The sequence below is a fragment of the Melospiza georgiana genome, chromosome Z (genome assembly GCF_028018845.1).
Source record: "Melospiza georgiana isolate bMelGeo1 chromosome Z, bMelGeo1.pri, whole genome shotgun sequence".
NCBI lineage: Eukaryota > Metazoa > Chordata > Aves > Passeriformes > Passerellidae > Melospiza > Melospiza georgiana.
In genome coordinates, this window is record NC_080465.1 from 44,353,220 (window position 1) to 44,370,481 (window position 17,262).

Genomic DNA, 17,262 nt, shown 5'->3' on the forward strand with positions numbered 1-17,262 from the left:
CTTGTGAGGAAAGACAGGGAGAGCTGGGGCCGTTCAGCCTCGAGGAAATAGAACTGAGAGGAGACCTCATCAGTGTTTATCAGTACTTGAAGGGAAATTGCCAAGATGGACCAGGCTCTTCCTAGTGGTGCAAAGAAGTAGAACAAGAGGCAGTGGGCAGACACTGATGCCCAGGAAGTTCCGCCTGGATATGAGGAAGAACTTCTTAACTGTGCAGGTAACCATGCACTGGAACAGATTGCTCAGAGAGGGTGTGGAGTCTCCCTCACTGGAAATACTCAAGCACCATCTGGACACAATCCTGTGCCATATGTTCTGGGATGACCCTGCTTGAGCAGGAAGGTCAATAAAAATGACCCATTGTGGTTCCTTCCAACCTGATCCATTCTGTGACTTTGTGATCTCAACCAGTGGAAAAATAAAATGACTCTGTTAGATTGCTGACTTTTCAAATGGCTAATTAGAAAAATATTTTAATGGTGCAGACATCATATATATTCAATTGCTATTAGCCATCAACATAAAATCCTTCTCAGTCACAAACAAATCAGTATCTTGTGTGTTGTGTCAATCTTCTCACCCATCATATGGGATTTTATTAAAGCTATTAGTATACAATAATTTTTAATATTAAGGCGTTTTAATTTAATGCCTTTATTGTGAATATAATACCTCATTCTTCAACAGTGGCCAAGAAACTATCTTCTACATTTATTCTGGACCTCCACGCTGTAAAAGAAAATCATACAGTTAAATATATTCCACTAATAGAACTTGAAACTGAGATAAAATTCTCTTTTACACTGTTATAGACTAAGAGACACAGTTCTAGTTTTAATATTGACCTATATAAGAACAGATAGCGTGGATATCAGCTTCCACCAGTCATGGCTACATTTTTTTCAAGGGAAAGTACAAAAAAATTGAGCAAGACAACACATGCCACCTACAGTTACAGCTGCTTCCATGTCTCTTTCTCTGAAGAAACCTGACTCTTATACTTCAAAAGGTCTGACAAACGCAATGCTAACAGATACAAGTTTTAAAATAACTTTCACTGCCTACATTCCAAACTGCAAAGTAAAAACAAAGCCAAACAGAGTCATTACAATCTTAATGAGAAATCAGAAAGGCATTCAGTTAATTATTTTTCCAACAAAATTATTTTACAACTTACCTCACTGTTAACCAAACATGCAAAAAGTCAAAAAGTGTATTACTGTGAGAAATAACTGATTTTACTTCTGCTATATAGATGCAGCCTACTTGCACACAAGAAGATTTCTAGATTTCCTCTACTAACACGGTTATGCCCTTACCATTTAACAAAACTTTGCAAGCATCTTTTAATTTCAAACTCACCATCACCTCACAAATTCCTCAAATTTTGTGCATTGTCCCTTTTCAACCATCAGTTTTTACAACTCAGAATTGTTGAAGAATAGAAGCAGGTTTTTCTTGCCTTTCATGTAAAATGTCATATTTACAAGTATTGCAGAAAATACTTATATCAAGTTTAATAAAATGTTTCCACTAGTAGAAATACAATAGTTAATTTACTAATAAATAACTTATAAAACTAATTTGAGAAATATTTTGTACTTTGATCACCTGGTAATAGCCTTTTCTGGTCTAAGAACGTCTGTGATCCTGCTCAGCAAAGTCAAATTACACTTTAAACAGCTGTTATAAAACAGGTAGTGGTGACAATTAATGCAGGCTGTGACTATCACCAGCTTACCTGCACATCTGTTCTAAGTCCAAATCTCTCTACTCAGTGGTACCATGCTACTATGCAGTGAAATTTGGTACCTTCTGTATTAAGAATTGGTACATTGGGTACTGCATATGAAAACCATGAAAGCCCAGGGCACACTCTTATAAAGAATTACTATGTAGTACCATACCAGAAGAAGTAGAAATTAAAGAAGAAAACTTACTTGAATATACTCAATCTCTTCATCTGACATTTGTCTCCTTCTGTATTTCTGAGGTAAACTTCTTGCTAATTCAGAAGTGTCTGGTGTGCCTTGTACTCTACTAACACGTGAAATATTTTGAAAGGCTGGTGATGTGCCTCCTACAGATTCCTGTGCTTTTGAAGCAAGGAGAGATGGCATACTTGCTTGTAGAGATTCCTGTACTGAAACCCAGATTTTAAAACCATTTACAGAAATATTACTAGACTGTAAAATTAATAAGCAGCCAATAAAATCTACCATTGCCTGAAAATCTTATTCACTACAACAAACACATAAAAGAATTTAATCACTCTACTTCTCACAACCTGTTTTTATTGTTGTTAAATGTATCAAGTGCAGACTCTAAAAATGCTGACAGTAGTATGAATGGCAGAAATGCTGATGTGGAGACGAAAGATCAACATACACCCTAACAATGGCTTTTTCACTGAGAAGCTGTACTCGGAGAAAAAGCATAAAGTTATGTAAATGTTTGTGTGTGGGCAATTATCTAGAAGATAACTGAGATGATGCTTTTAGTTTACTACAACTGAAAAGACAGACAAGTGAAAAAGATCTAGAGGCTTACAGAAAGATAAAGCTCGCAGCCAGAACAGGCCGCAACATGCAATGCAGGGCTGCACCCATTTTTAATATTACAAAATGGCATCCTATCACATTTTGTTAATGATGTGCAGAATGACCACCAAGTATCAGGCATCAGCAGTCAATGTTAATGAAATGTAAAGACCAAGGAGTGCATGAAGTTCTTCACAGGTGAGGACCAGGAGCTAAGCTTCAGGAATTCACATCAGAAAAGTTGCCTTGATTGTGCAGATAGAAGAGATGACAAAAGGGCAATGTCACAGTCAGTGTTCCAAACCTTAAGTCTGTCCCACCATAGCTGATTTTACAATGGAAATATGCAGTTGCCCCACTAGGCAGGACAGAGATCATAGCAATATGTTCATTTCAGGACTCAGTCCTATATATGGGATAGGATCCATCCCAGGTGATGAGGGGGCTGGCAGATGAGCTTGCAAAGCTGCTCTCCATCATTTACCACCAGTCCTGGCTCACTGGTGAGGTTCCAGAGGACTGGAAACTGGCCAGTGTGACTGCCATTCATAAAAGGGGTGGGAAGGAGGATCCTGGCAATTATAGGCCAGTTAGCCTGACCTCTGTACCAGGTAAGGTTATGGAGCAGTTCATACCGAGTGCCAGCACACAGCACTCACAGGATGGCCAGGGTGTCAGACCCAGCCAGCACAGGTTTAGGGGGGACAGGTCGTGTTTCACCAACCTGGACTCCTTTTATGACCAAGTGACCTGCCTGGTGGATGTGGGAAAGGCTGTGGATGTTGTGTACCTGGGCTTCAGCAAGGCCTTGGCACTGTCTCCCACAGCACACTCCTGGAAAAGCTGGGAGCCCACGGCTTGGACAGGAGCACTCTGTGCTGGGTTAGGAACTGGCTGGATGGCCGGGCCCAGAGGGGGCTGGTGAATGGTGCTGCATCCAGCTGGTGGCTGCTCACCAGGGGTGTCCCTCAGGGGTCTGTGCTGGGGCCAGTGCTGTTCAATGTCTTTACTGATGACATGGATGAGGGGATTGAGGCTTTCAGTGGTGAATTTGCAGATGACACTGAGCTGGGATTGTGTGTTGATCTGTTGGAAGGTGGGAGGGCTCTGCAGAGAGACCTGGAATGACTGAATGGATGGGCAGAGTCCAACAGGATGAAGTTTAACAAGTCCAGTTGTCAAGTCCTGCATTTTGGCCACAGTAACCCCCAGTAATTTTACAGGCTGTGGATGGTGTGGCTGGACAGTGCCCAGGCAGAAAGGGACCTGGGGGTGCTGGTGACAGCGGCTGAACACGAGCCAGCAGTGTGCCCTGGTGCCCTTACAGGCCAGTGGCATCCTGGCCTGTGTCAGGCACAGTGTGGCCAGCAGGAGCAGGGAGGTCACCCTTCCCTGTACTCGGCACTGGTGAGGCAGCACCTTGAGTGCTGTGTCCAGCTCTGGGCCCTCAGTTTGGGAAGGACCTTGAGACACCCGAGCAGGTCCAGAGGAGGCAACGAGGCTGGTGAGGGGCTTGGAATAGAAACCCTGTGAGGAACAACTGAGGGAGCTGTGGGTGTTTAGCCTGGAGAAAAGGAGACTCAGGGGTGACCTTAACACTCTCTAAAACTCCCTGAAACGTGGTTGTAGTCAGGTGGGGGTTGGTCTCTTTGTCCAGGCAAAATCTGACAGAATGAGAGGACAGAGTCTTAAGCTGCACCAAGGGAAGTAGAGGTTGGATATCAGGAAAAAGTTTTTTTAACTAACAAGTAATAAAGTACTGAATTGGTCTGCCTGGGGAGGTAGTACAGTCACCATCTCTGGATGTGTTTAAGAAAAGACTGGATGTGGCACTCAGTGCCATGATTTAGCTGAGGTGTCAGGGCATGGGTTGGACTCGATGATCTTGAAGTTCTCTTCCAACCTTCTAGCCACCCTGTGATATGTAAGGGTATAACACCTGACAAAGCTGAATGCTTCCACAGAAGTCCTTCCCAATGCTCCAGAAAATTGAGCAAGACAAGTGCAACATCTAACAGCTGGACAGAAACTCTATATGACTATAAAATAAGCAGCACGAAAACAGCATGTGCAAAAGCATGTGAGCAGCTACAACAGCACAGTTTTGCCTGCCTTCGCCCTTCTTGGCTCCAGCAAGACCAATGACCACAAAGGAGAAGGGAGCCTTAATGAAGTTTTAGCCTTAATGAATCCGATGCAGTTGCAGGATTGGGACAAACAATCAAACACTTGCAGCACTGTGATGAAACTACCATTGAGAGGCATATTAAGAAGCTGTCAGTCAGAAGACTGGGTCTGAAAGTCCCAAGGTGGTTCAGTAATAATGGAAGATCCCAAACAGAGCAAGGCAGAAGTGAGCCCATCAGGAGTAGCATATTTATTGTGAACAGGGGGCAAAGTATTTTTGTTTCAAGAAATAATACACCTAACATACTACAAAAAAAAAAAAAAAAAAAAAAAGCAGCAGTTTCTCTAAGTTTGTTTCACCGACCACGAAAGTCTAGAGATTTGTCAAGGATTTTCCTCTACTGTATGTTTCAGTCTGAAGTGTAGTTGGAATAGACTCATTAGTGAATTAAAAACATGAGAACTGCAGTAATCAGAAATTTTACTGTTGCTGCTTTAGTTCTATTACAGTCTCTACTACATCTCTCCCTTCCCTGTTTGAGACCATAATGTTGCAGCATTAATAGGCCCACTGGAATTTGGCTGGCCTTTCACATCCCTAGTTGCTCTGAGGAGCCATTTAGTGATGTAGGAGCAACAATCTGGTACAATTAAATGCAGATTTTGCTACAGTATTCAAGCAAGACAAAGTAGGTTGCAGTTTACTAACAAGATAACAGATCCTGATGAAGGTAGAAAAGTCTAACATACTTAAAAGATACAGTCACAAGAGTCTTCTGACACAGAGATAAATAAGAGGTCAGAAACACATTTTCAAGCTTTTGAGAAACTAGTTCACTGGCATGAGAGGTGGTGCATTTGGCTGAACTGTGCAAAATGTGCAGAAGTTTTACAGAAAGTTATTGCAGAAAATAGTTCCTGAAGAGTTCACAGGCAAGTCAGAAGAGGCATTTATATGCACTGTGGAGGCTTTCAAATGTTAAACTAAACTTCAAGCTAAACTGTGGGCTTGGTAATCCTGACAAATAACTAGGCATAGTATAATATCAAAAGAAGTGAGAATAATGTAACAGAGCTTTTAAAGACAACTTCTACTTTTCTTTCAGATGCTTTTTGACCCAAAAGGACTTCTAAATCAACATATTGCTAATATAAGTTTGTTGTTTAAATATAATAGTATTGGGAATACCATAAATATCAACACAGGTATAAAAGTTAATGACAAAGATTGCAATGAATTTTTTTTTTCCTTAACATTAGTTAGTAACACAAGAAAATACTTCTTAAAATGTACATTGGGTTGGATCTCCCAGCTATAATTATGTTTTGAAAAAACAGCAGAAAATACATCACACACTTTAACTAAGAAAAAATGAGGAAAATGCAACATAATTTATGCAAATATCACTGAATAACTAAAGCTGCTTCAAACTGACTTGGGCACAGTAACTTCAGTAAATATTAATATTTGGGAAAATGTGACTTTATATAAAGTAGAACACAAACACTGGAAATCCTTGACAAAAAAAAAAATAGATCTGCATGCACTATGTGTCTACACACAGCTGCACAGAAAAGAAGTTGTGGAGAAAGTTCAAGAGTTGCCTTCAAAATAAACCAAGCATGTTTCAAAAACCTCACTCCAACTCAGTTCAGCTGTATAGCTGAAAGAGAGAAATTGGGTCCCGGTTTTTAAATAAAACAGTCCATGTAAAGAAATGTGGCGCAAGCTGTATCCATATCCAAAATACTTACTTTTAGGTCTGGGACCACTTTTTCTGTCTGGGAACTTTATTAATGGAGTATGTGGCTTGACTACCTAGAAGGAGACCAGGCAGTGGGAGAAACAGACACAGGTTACCGTGAATAATAAAATGTATCAACCAATCACTCTAAACAGCTGCTCTCTGCTGCACTACTCTGATACGCTTACTGCTTCTTGAAGTCCTAAGTTCACCTCAGGAAGAAGTCTACTTTAAAAAGTAGTCCTGCACCCTGAGGTCCAGAGCAGTTACAGGCTTTGTCTTCCTTTTCCCATCAGTCTGTGTGTATGCAGAAACAACCACTGCTATTGCATAAATGCAATCACAATGCAATGTGCTCTGGTTAGAACCCATCCAGAGTGCTGCGTCCAGCTCTGGGGTCCCCAAAGGAAAAAAAAATACATGGACTGGAGTGAGTCCAAAGCAGGGCTGTTAAGATCTTCAGAGGGTTGTCCTCACCTCTCCTGTGAGACAGGCTGAGTGCTGAGGTTGTTCAGCCTGAAGAATGCACTGGGGAGACCTTACAATCCAAAGGGCAGGTTTGGATTAAAAACATTAGGAAGATTAGGAAGAAATTCTTTATTTTGAGGGTGCTGCAGCACTGGCAGAAGATGCCCACAGCATCTGTGGCTGTCCCATCCCTGGAAGTGCCTACGACCAGGTTGGATGGAGCTTTGAGCAACCTGGTCTAATAAAGGTGTCCCTGCCCACGGCAGGGGGGTGCTGCAACTAGGTGACCTTTAAGGTCCCTTCCGATCCAAACCATGCCATGGTTCCACAGTGCTTTAGCACACGGAATCGCGAGCTGTGCTCTGCCTGTACAAAGCACTTTCACCTTACAGAGGCCCATCTTAGGAAGGAGCTGCCAGCCAGCTCCGCACCCGCTGCTATCACAGCGTCCGGCACCTGCGACACCGTGTGCACGCGGCTGCACAGCTCTCCCCAAGGACACCGGCCGCCCCGGCGGCGTCTCCTCATCCTGCGGCCGTCTCGACCTGCTGCTCGGTGGCAGCAGCAGAAGCGAGCCCCGCCGCCCGAGCCAGGGCTCCGGCTGTCTCAGACACGCCGTCCCGGGGCCGCCCTTACCTGCACCGCCCTTGTAGCGGCCGCCATCTTGCTGCCCATGGTGAGGAGCCTGAGGGGCAGCTCGGGGCCCCGCCCACAGCCCCCAACGCCGGTACGTGCGGGGCCTGTCTAGGGGCGGGGCCTGTCTAGGGGCGGGGCCTGTCTAGGGGCGGGGCCTGTCTAGGGGCGGGGCCTGTCTAGGGGCGGGGCCTGTCTAGGGGCGGGGCCTGTCTAGGGGCGGGGCCTGTCTAGGGGCGGGGCCTGTCTAGGGGCGGGGCCTGTCTAGGGGCGGGGCCTGGCCTGCCAAACCACCCACTTTACCGTGAGTTTAAAAAAACTCCAAACCAAGCAAAACATTTTCAGTAAAATCAGTGTTTTATTATTAGATAAAGGCATCCACCTACAAAAAATAGCTGGCGATCACTCACCAAGTTAAAAGTGAAGCTACAGACCAAGATAATAAGGGACACTACACATTCCTAAACTGTGCTATGCCCCAAGAGTCAATTTCCTTCAAACATCAAACAAAGAACACCAAGTTTAAAAAGCGCAAATTCTAGTGAAGACATGCAATTCAAACATTGCTTAGCTGCACAGTCAACAGTATGAAGTCACCTCTGCAGACAAGACTCAGTGCGAACAGGAGGAAAAATTTTTGGTGTTTAAAATTATACATAATGCCTTAAAACCAAAAATAGTCCCAACTCCAGACTTGCCCATAAATTTTCCTGACTGAGCATTTGACTGGGACTGAGCAGGGTTGTGCACCCTGCTTGAGCTCTATGGCTGCTGGTCCCCAGGGAAGGGGTACAGCAAATCCTCAGTTTAAGTCCACTTCTACATGAAACCTTGAAACTTTTCTTGTGTTCTTGCTGCCTCTCAGAGGAAAAGAAGTGCTTAGACAGGACAGCCTGAGAAACGAATCTTCAGGTAGTTTCATTTCATCAGCTCTACCACCCCCTTTGACACAGTCTATTTCTCTGGAGAGAACAACATCTTCCACAAAAGTCAAATTTTAAAATTTAAGATCAAAAATTAAATTTAAATTAAAAAATTAAAATTTATCAAATTTAGTTAAAATGCACACAATGTATAAAATAAACACCACATCTCCTGACTCACAGACTCACTACATTTTTTTCAAGCTGTAGAACAATTGCCTTTAAAGATTCATCTTCTGCCCAGTTAATTCTGCTTCCAATTATGATGTTCTATAAATGAGAAAGATTTACAGGTTAAAACAAGCCCTTGTAAAGGACAATTCCTAGTAAAATATCTTAAAGAAAGTCTGCTTTATAATTTTAATTTGAAAGCCCTTGAAATTCACAAGTGTTTGAAGTAGGCAGGATGGAGGGAAAAAGGAGAAAGGGAAGTATTGCTTTAAATCCTATTGTTGATACATAGGCAAAAAAACCCCAAATCCACGCTTTTTTATTTTCTAGAGGGCCTTGCATACTACCTCTATGTTAAATACAGAAACCTAGAGAACGTTTTTAACAATATGAAATAAAGTTTGCCTCAACAAAAATAACAGTTAACATTCTCACCCTGCCATTCTGGATCGAAAAGGGGAATTTAAATTTAACCAAAGAGAATTTGCTCTACTTAGGGCTGAGAAAATTTCAGGAATACAAAGCCAAGAGATAGTTTTAGACTCTTATCTAAATGCCAATACAATGTTAAATTTCTTGTTCTGAATTTGAGATGTAAGACTGTCTCTAAACTCTGCAAAAAAATAATGCGAAGATGCTTGTGACCATTTCATTCTCTTAGCCTTTAAAGCAGAAGTTTTTCTTCTATACACAGTTCTTCCGTTGATAAACTTAAAGGTTTTAACAACACAAAATTGTTTTCTAAGTTATATTTGCCATACAGTATAATATCTTGAGTGTAATCAAAAATTGTAAACTTGGTTCTAAAAGCCACACAACATTACCTGGAACACATGTTGAATTATTGTAGTAATCCATCTTTCTTTTTCTAATTTATAAAGCATCTTCTCTGTTTCACATACATTCACATATGCTTGTTTCTTCTTTTGTCTTTTCTTCATGGTACGAATTTGCTGTAGTTTCTCTCCTCCATATTTTGTCAGTGCTGTTACATTATTAGGAAAATTAAGCATTAAATAGTTATGTGCACAGTAGAACTGAAGATACTCTTTTCCTCACAGCCACCTAAAGCACTTCCAGTGCATAATCCTTATTTCACACTCCACTCCTTCCCTCATATATTCCTCAATATATTTCTTTTATGAAAGAAGCAACACACGCTGTGGCTACTTGGTTATCAAACTATATCAGTTGGTTCCCTGGTCAACTGTAAAACAGAATGTACATTGTATGCTGCCTGCATTTCCCTCACATAGGGAGAAATTTGCATCTCTTTCCTATACCCTGTTTTTGAGTGCCACAACTTTTATAGGTCTTTTTTATACCTTTTAAAGACCCTTACTCCTTTTTCAGATTTCACTGAAACCAAATTCCAAAGTCATACAAGGAGAATATAAACATGACCAGCGAATATTACTATTTTTATAGGAAACCAGGTTAAAAACTAGACTGATTAAAAGTGTTTAGGGGCAGTTCATGTGTTGAAAGAATGCCGGCAGAGCATTCCTTCCTTTATCTGCAGAGATATCAGTATGTTCATTTTTCCCATGTGAACAGGTATTTCACTGGGTTCGTTCATTATTGTCTACATATACACAACTCCCTGCACGTGAATCAAACAATAGCTGTTAGAATTGGTGGCAAACCTGGTCACGAAAGAAAGAACATTCAAAGAACACATTTACCATATGAAGTTCTGAATATTGATGTCACGTCTAAATTTGACCCACTCTAACAAGACTACTGAAAACCAATATATGTATACTTCTTTCTAAGCAAATTCCCTCTCTATTCTGCAAATACCTCATAAATGTGCCATAGGACAAAAAAGTATCTTTTAGGTGCTGTAAGGCTGATTTAAATGACTAAACAATGTGTAACTTTCTGAGGAGCTTACCTGAAATAATAAAATGCTGCCACATTGTTTTTGAGTATTGTCTTGCATCTCTCATTCTAATGTGTCAGTCTCACAAGTAGGGAACACAACAGCTCATCTCTTTCTACCCTTTTAACAAGTTTTATAACTGTGTTGAGTTTTGCTGCTTCCCATGTAAATTAATATTACTACAAGAGTAACTTTAAAATATGAACTATATGAACTCTACATTAAAATACAAACCAAAGTCAATACAGGTAACACACTTACAGAGTCTGTCCGTTTTAATGTCAATCAGCTGCTGTTCCTTCTGATGTACTTGCTGAAAGAAAACAAAAAGTATTTTCCAGACTCTTGTCTTCAAAAATACTGAAAGATGCTAATTCAATCCCCAAAAACAGCTAAGGATAACTCTAAGCCAGACTTACTTACATGATCACTTGAAGTAATCCTTAATTTTGACAGCAGTAGGAACTGCACACGTTACCACATATTTAGCTTTGAATGACTTGTGCAGTCATGCTGCTTTCCAAGTGCACTCCTTCCCACGCTGAGGTTGATTTACCTGCACTACAGTAACAGAAGCTTCAACTGCCACTCACCTGCTGATAGTCAATTATTGTCCAGCTGAGCAATAGTATGCGTTGCATTGTTTCCAGGATCAGACTAAGGAAGGAAACAGTTACATACCTTAAGACCACTAATATAAGTCAATATCATAAATGTTTAAATCAACTTTATTTAGTTTAAATAAAGAATTTCTGATTTCTCCTAATAGCAAATTAGTAATATGTGTCACTTCTTTTTGCACTTACACTTACAACATCCCTTCTTTTTACAGTTAATATACTCAATGTCACTGTAGAGGCCAAAGAGTTCCATTACTTCCCTCTCAATTCTTCTAAGATTTCATTTAAGTCTGCCCAACATTTTACATCACAGAGTTTGGATGGCATCAAGAAAGCCTAGCCATCTGGAAATGGCTATGAATTAAAGCTCCTAAATCAAGGAGATGCAATCCCTTACCTGTATTTCTGACAGAAATTAAATTTCTCATATTACACTTCATATGCATCCACCTGTTAATAATTGGCAGGCAACAAAAAGCTACTTTTAAAAATGTTTAAGCTTTCAGTTCTATTTCAAAGACATTTTGCTCCTACATAGTTAATATATAAAGGCAGCAAAGCAGACGCAAGGCCCTGTTACAAGCCTGTAAAGTGTTCAGCTATCATAAATGCAGGTAATTTAGGAACTAAAGACAAAAAGCTCTCTTGGCTACAAGCAGTTCTCACTAGTGAATCAAGAGTTATGATCTCTGTAATCAAAGGTGGGTAAATTCAGAGCCCAACTGCAAATCTACCATGGGTGTATGAAGTCTGATCATGCTGATTCTAGCCAGAAGGTAGACACTATATCATTCTGTCAAATCTAGAAAAAGGAAGCTTGCTTTCACAAGAGGTAAAATGAAATAATCTAGAAATGTGTCACAATAAACTGTGCAAAGTTCATTGCTTTCTAGCTGTCTGACTCCCAAGAACACCTTACCGTGAGTCCTCATCATCTTGTTTCAATTTGTTTCTGAGAGCATCCACAATTTGGGTCCTGCATATTGCAAGAAATAGCATATGACTGATGAGAACTCATAAGAAACTGAGAAAAGCAGGAAACAGAGAGAAGCAGATTTAAATAAGTAATATAAGAACATAATTTCCAAGATTCCACTTTCGTCCACTTTCACATTGGAATTATATAAACAAAATACTCAGTACCTTTAAAATACAACACTCCTTAAATAATGGGGCTTAACTCTCAGGACAGGAAAGATACATCAATGATTATTTGTGAGAATGACAACTCCTTTTTCTCTTGACTAACATATTTGGACACCATTAATCCCAGAGTCTACAGAAAGGAAGCTGGGCAAAAGTGTAAATTCAAATAAACAGCCATGAAACACATGCCTAACATTATTAAATTCCATCTTCTCATAGGCATTTGGAAAATACTGCCAAGAAATATGCTTACTGATCCTGTACAGTCACTCTTTCCCAACTGTAAAGGAGCTTTTGGGTGTACACATTTCAACCTGTAAGTTTTTTTGTTTTGGTGGGCTTTTTTTTTGCTTTGTTTTCTACAGCATTCCTATTGTTCAATGGTACTTAAAATCTCCCCAGTCTCCCATATCACTTTAAAATCCTGTACCTATGTATATATGCATCTATGTACGCACACACACAGAGAAAAGCTCAAAGTAAAGGGTGAAGAAAATTCTACCTTTGCAAGGCCATCGTCCTGTTCTGCAAAGAGACTTTTGCATTTTCTAGATCTCTTTTCAAATTTTGTGTGGCACTGAAAGACAAAAAGCAATTAGACAGACAAACTGAGTGTGAAGATAACAGAGTTTAAAAGCAGTGTCACATTTTAACTTGCTTTCTACATATCTAATTTTAGAATTTTTCATGTGAGCCACAAATCATTAGGGCCAGGATTAATTTAGCATGTGGAACTATATCAGCGAATTCTAGCCATCATGTAAAGGACTGCAAATTTAAAACCCACATCAGATACAGAAGTACATTGGGAGGATGAATACAGCATTTCTTCCCCACAATTCTTCTTAGATTCCATTATTTTCACCAATCTTTTCTGAAGTACTGATTGTAAATCCAGCAATTCACTAGGAAGGAATAACTAGAAGAGAATTTTGAAGCTATCCCGTGACATACCTCTGGCTAAAGTTTTCTTCAATTTCATGATCAAGGAAATTTTCCTGACCTGCAAAAGACAATGTTGCTAAAACAAGCACAACAGAGACTTTTAAATACAACCTACAGAGCACAAACGATTAGCATTTTTGTGTGAACAAGTTATTTCTTACTTCTACCTCAAAGCTTTATTATCTTTTACTGTTAATGAGGCTACGCTATCAACCAGCTGTATCAGAGAAAAAATTAATTTAGCATTTTTTAGATAAGCTAGAGCTGGTTCTTGCCATCGCTCCATGTATGCAACTGGATAGTTCAACGGAAGAGCATGTACCCAACTGCACCCTGGGCTGTATCAGAAATGTGTCCAGCTGGTCAAGAGAGGTGATTCTGCCCCTCTACAGAGCTCTTGGCAGACTGGTGTGCTGCATCTAGGCCTGGGATTCCCAGCATAAGAAGGACATGGATCTCTTAGAGAAGGTCCAGAGGAGGGCAATGATCAGAGGGCTGGAGCACCTCTCCTATGAGGAAAAGGGTGAGAGAGTGGTTGTTCAGCTTGGAGAAGGAGGATGGGGATTTTGCTGAGTCCTTGCAAATGAAGGAGCTTACAAGAGAGCTGGAGAAGAGCTTTTTACTAAGGTATGTAGTTTGTATTTGGAAGATGGTAGGTTTAAGTTAGATATACTGTGGGGTGATGAGGCACTGGTCGAGAGATTGCCCAGAGAAGCTGTGGATGCCTCATCCCTGGGAGTGTTCAAGATCAGGTTGTCAGGTTGAATAGGGCTCTGAGCAGGATGATTTAGTGGAAGTGGCTGTGCCTGGTGGGAGGTTAGGAACCAGATGTGTTTAATGTCCCTTCTAACCCAAATAATCTCATGACTCTACAGGTAATGGAAACACCTTAAATCAGTATTGCTGCCAAACAGTTTGATAAACTTTTGGCAAGACTTCAGCCCCAGTGACCAGATTTCTGAAAACCATCACTACATGTCAGGTGAACCTAAAGTTCAAACCCAGAAAAGGAAGGAGAGGACAGTGAGCAGCAGCTATATGGCATCTTTGCAAACACTCAAATATGTCTCAAAAGCTGCATAGAAAATGTGTTAAAATGTACAGCCAGGAAAAAACCCCCATCATTATGGTAAGGAACACTCTTAATAAATAATTAAAGAAAAGATTAACAAACTATGTAAATACATATTTATATATTAAAATATAAATGCCACATCCCATTCTTTGTTAGTGCAACATCCCACTGCGGGGAGGGATATACTTACCGGCAAGAATAGCCGTGTTGTGCTCTATGAGCTGCTCCTTCAGTTGGTCCCTCAAGCTGCGGCGGGAGTAAAGCGACAACGGTCAGAGGCTGCGCATCCCTTCATCCCACCCCCGGGCTGCTCCCCGTCTCGTCCCGCCAGCACTAACCGGACCAGAGTGGGGACATCCAAGTCGCCGGAGCCGTCGCCGCTGCCCTGGTACAACGCCGGGGCCGGAGTCGGCTCCAGCTGTCGGGTCGGAGCCGGAGCCGGGGCGGGGACCGGGCCCGGGGCCGAGGCCGCGGCCGAGTCCCCGCTCAGCGCCGCCATGACAGCACCTTCAAAACGCGCGCCTCGCGCCCCCCGCGCCTGCGCAGAATAGCGGCGGGGTGGCGCTGCCCTCAGTGGCCTGGTCCCGTACGTGCAAGCGAAAAAGGAAAACATTGTCAGAGCACTAGGTAAAGCGCAATAGTTCTTCCCTCTGACCTAGTTCTCACATGGAGATAGACGCAATAGGTGCAAGCTACTAACGGAAGTAAAAAATTGACTGCAAAAAATAAGCACTAAGTGAAGAGAGCTGCTGCATAGAACAATTGGGTTTAAGAGCAAGTGCAGCTGTCAACCCAGCACAATGATCCTGTTTACCATTAAACCATGACCTGAAATGTGAAATGTATCATATTCACACATTATTGAATACGGCCAGTGCAAAAAACGCCAATCACTTGTGTTTTTTTAATTTTAAAAGTTGAATAGTAATAAAATGGTTATAAAAATAGTAATACAATTAGAGTAATAATAATTTGGACAATTTGAATTAGGACAATTAGAAATATGAGACAACAGAACTAAAGAGTTACGGACGTTGGGGTGCCTTTTTCGGTGCAGCACAAGCCCGAAAAACGACACACATCTACAAAGGATTAACCCTTAAAAACAATAGCCTGTTGCATATTCATACACCTCATACATGATGCCTAAATTCCATTCAAGCACAGGATTATGTCTGGTCATCGTCAACTTCTTCCTCTGAATCCTAATAGTGCCTTCGAGGCAGGAAGAAGTTTGTTTCTTCTGACAGGAGAGCAATAAGTCCTCTCTGAAAGATTTAGGTGTCCTGTGGCTGCTATCTCACTGCAGGTCATTTCTTTTAAAAAAAGGTATCCTACATAGCATAGTTTCTATTTTAACATTTTTATAACCTAAAGCTATATTTAACACACTACTTAGGAGAATTAATACAGCATTACTGTCTAACACAACACATATAATATTCATTTTAATATTTGTGAAAAGCCAATCATAAAATATGCATTTTTCACACCCAGGGATGCTGACTCCTGTACAGCTCTGGGCACCTTGTTCCAATGTCTGACTACCTTGGACGGCTTCTGTAATTGTCTAAGGACGGGTACATTATGGCTCCCCCAGCCAGTCTCCAAGAGTCCTCAACAATTTCTCCTTCCTCTTTGAGCTCTGCCAACAGGCTGAGCAGATCACCACCTCATACAGCTGATTTCTCTGCTGCCCCCAAGTCTAATCTGGCAGACACTCCTCCACCAAACAGCAGAGCTCACGGCAGTGCTGCTGTCCATGCACCACGCTGCGTGGCCAGCCAGGGCATCTGAGCTGGCCTGAGCTCAGCCAAGCTCTCAGCACGGCTCACAGGCTCCAGGGAGATGCCTCAGCTGCAGGAGGAAGGTAACTGTGCTGCCCTCCCCACCGGAAAAACCCAACCAAGCAAAAATTATAACAGCTTTAATAAGTTTAATATAAATAAGGTACTTTGTATATACAGTGAGCAGCATTCTGCTTAAATTCATATAGAAGTTTAAAATTTTTAGCCAGATCCCATATAATGGGGGACTACAACTGTTCAATGGTGCTTATCTTGGTGTTGGCAGTGCTGGTAATATCTTAAAGGCCTAGAAATGAAACAACCAACTTTTGAGCCAATATTAATGTGGGAGATAGTATAAAAGCTGGTCTTTATTGGAGGCCTCCAGGGAAAGATATGGAAAAATGCCCTTCCAGCCACATGTGGTGAATACAGTTTTATAAGTTTAGCAAATTAACATAACTGCCAAGAATTCTCAATTAGATGCACAAGTGATGAAGTAATTCCCACCTGTTCAGCCATCTCTGAATCCTCTCCCACCCCCTGCTGTCTAAGGATAGGAGCTAAACTTTGCTTTTGAAAGTGTGTCTCAAAGAGCTGCTTTCAATCTTGGCTTCCAGAAAGAACCAAGATAGGATAAGGGCCTTGAACTCCTGGGGTTTGGAGCCTCTGGAATCTGTTTTATCTTTCCGCCTATCAGGGTAGGGAAAAGCTGAAGGGAAGTATTGGGGCTAGCTGGGAACTATGTACAACAATAATCTACAGAGCTATGAATATATATGAAGGAAGTATAACAGCAAAGGAATGATGTATAACAATAATCTACAGAGCTATGAATATATGTGAAGGAAGTGTAACAGCAAAAATCATTCTGGCATCAGTGGCATATTTCTTTGTAACTGCCTACAGAGAAATAACGTTGATTATGTTTACCCTGTTCACTATTTCAGCTCACTTAATTCTCAGTGATCAAGCCAGGCCCATCCTAGTACACAAACCCCGTTCATGGATGGTCCATGCCACCTACACAAGATAAAGATCTTCAGCTCAGAAGCAAGCAGATCTTATTTAAGTCTGTCTGCAGTGACTCTACTGAACCAGCCTTTATGTGCCATGTATTGACACATGACCACACATATTCCCCCCACACCCCTGCACCCTAAGATTCTTACCTTTTGCTTGGCAGCACACTTATTC

General features: G+C 41.4%; 2 protein-coding genes across 2 annotated transcripts; both read right to left on the reverse strand.

The window, feature by feature from the left end:
• Nucleotides 1-573: 573 nt before the first annotated feature.
• On the reverse strand, nucleotides 574-7,602 carry MRPS36 (mitochondrial ribosomal protein S36). Its single transcript, XM_058044423.1, has 4 exons — nucleotides 7,517-7,602; nucleotides 6,423-6,486; nucleotides 1,941-2,143; nucleotides 574-729 (listed from the first exon to the last, which is right to left on the reverse strand). Exons 1-4 carry the CDS (start codon nucleotides 7,553-7,555, stop codon nucleotides 712-714), a joined length of 324 nt encoding a protein of 107 aa, XP_057900406.1. The 5' UTR covers nucleotides 7,556-7,602; the 3' UTR covers nucleotides 574-711.
• Nucleotides 7,603-7,851: 249 nt separating this feature from the next.
• On the reverse strand, nucleotides 7,852-14,777 carry CENPH (centromere protein H). Its single transcript, XM_058044192.1, has 9 exons — nucleotides 14,617-14,777; nucleotides 14,469-14,524; nucleotides 13,213-13,279; nucleotides 12,761-12,835; nucleotides 12,032-12,088; nucleotides 11,086-11,149; nucleotides 10,754-10,805; nucleotides 9,432-9,592; nucleotides 7,852-8,706 (listed from the first exon to the last, which is right to left on the reverse strand). The coding sequence occupies exons 1-9, from the start codon at nucleotides 14,775-14,777 to the stop codon at nucleotides 8,614-8,616; spliced, it is 786 nt and encodes a 261-aa protein (XP_057900175.1). The 3' UTR covers nucleotides 7,852-8,613.
• Nucleotides 14,778-17,262: the final 2,485 nt, after the last annotated feature.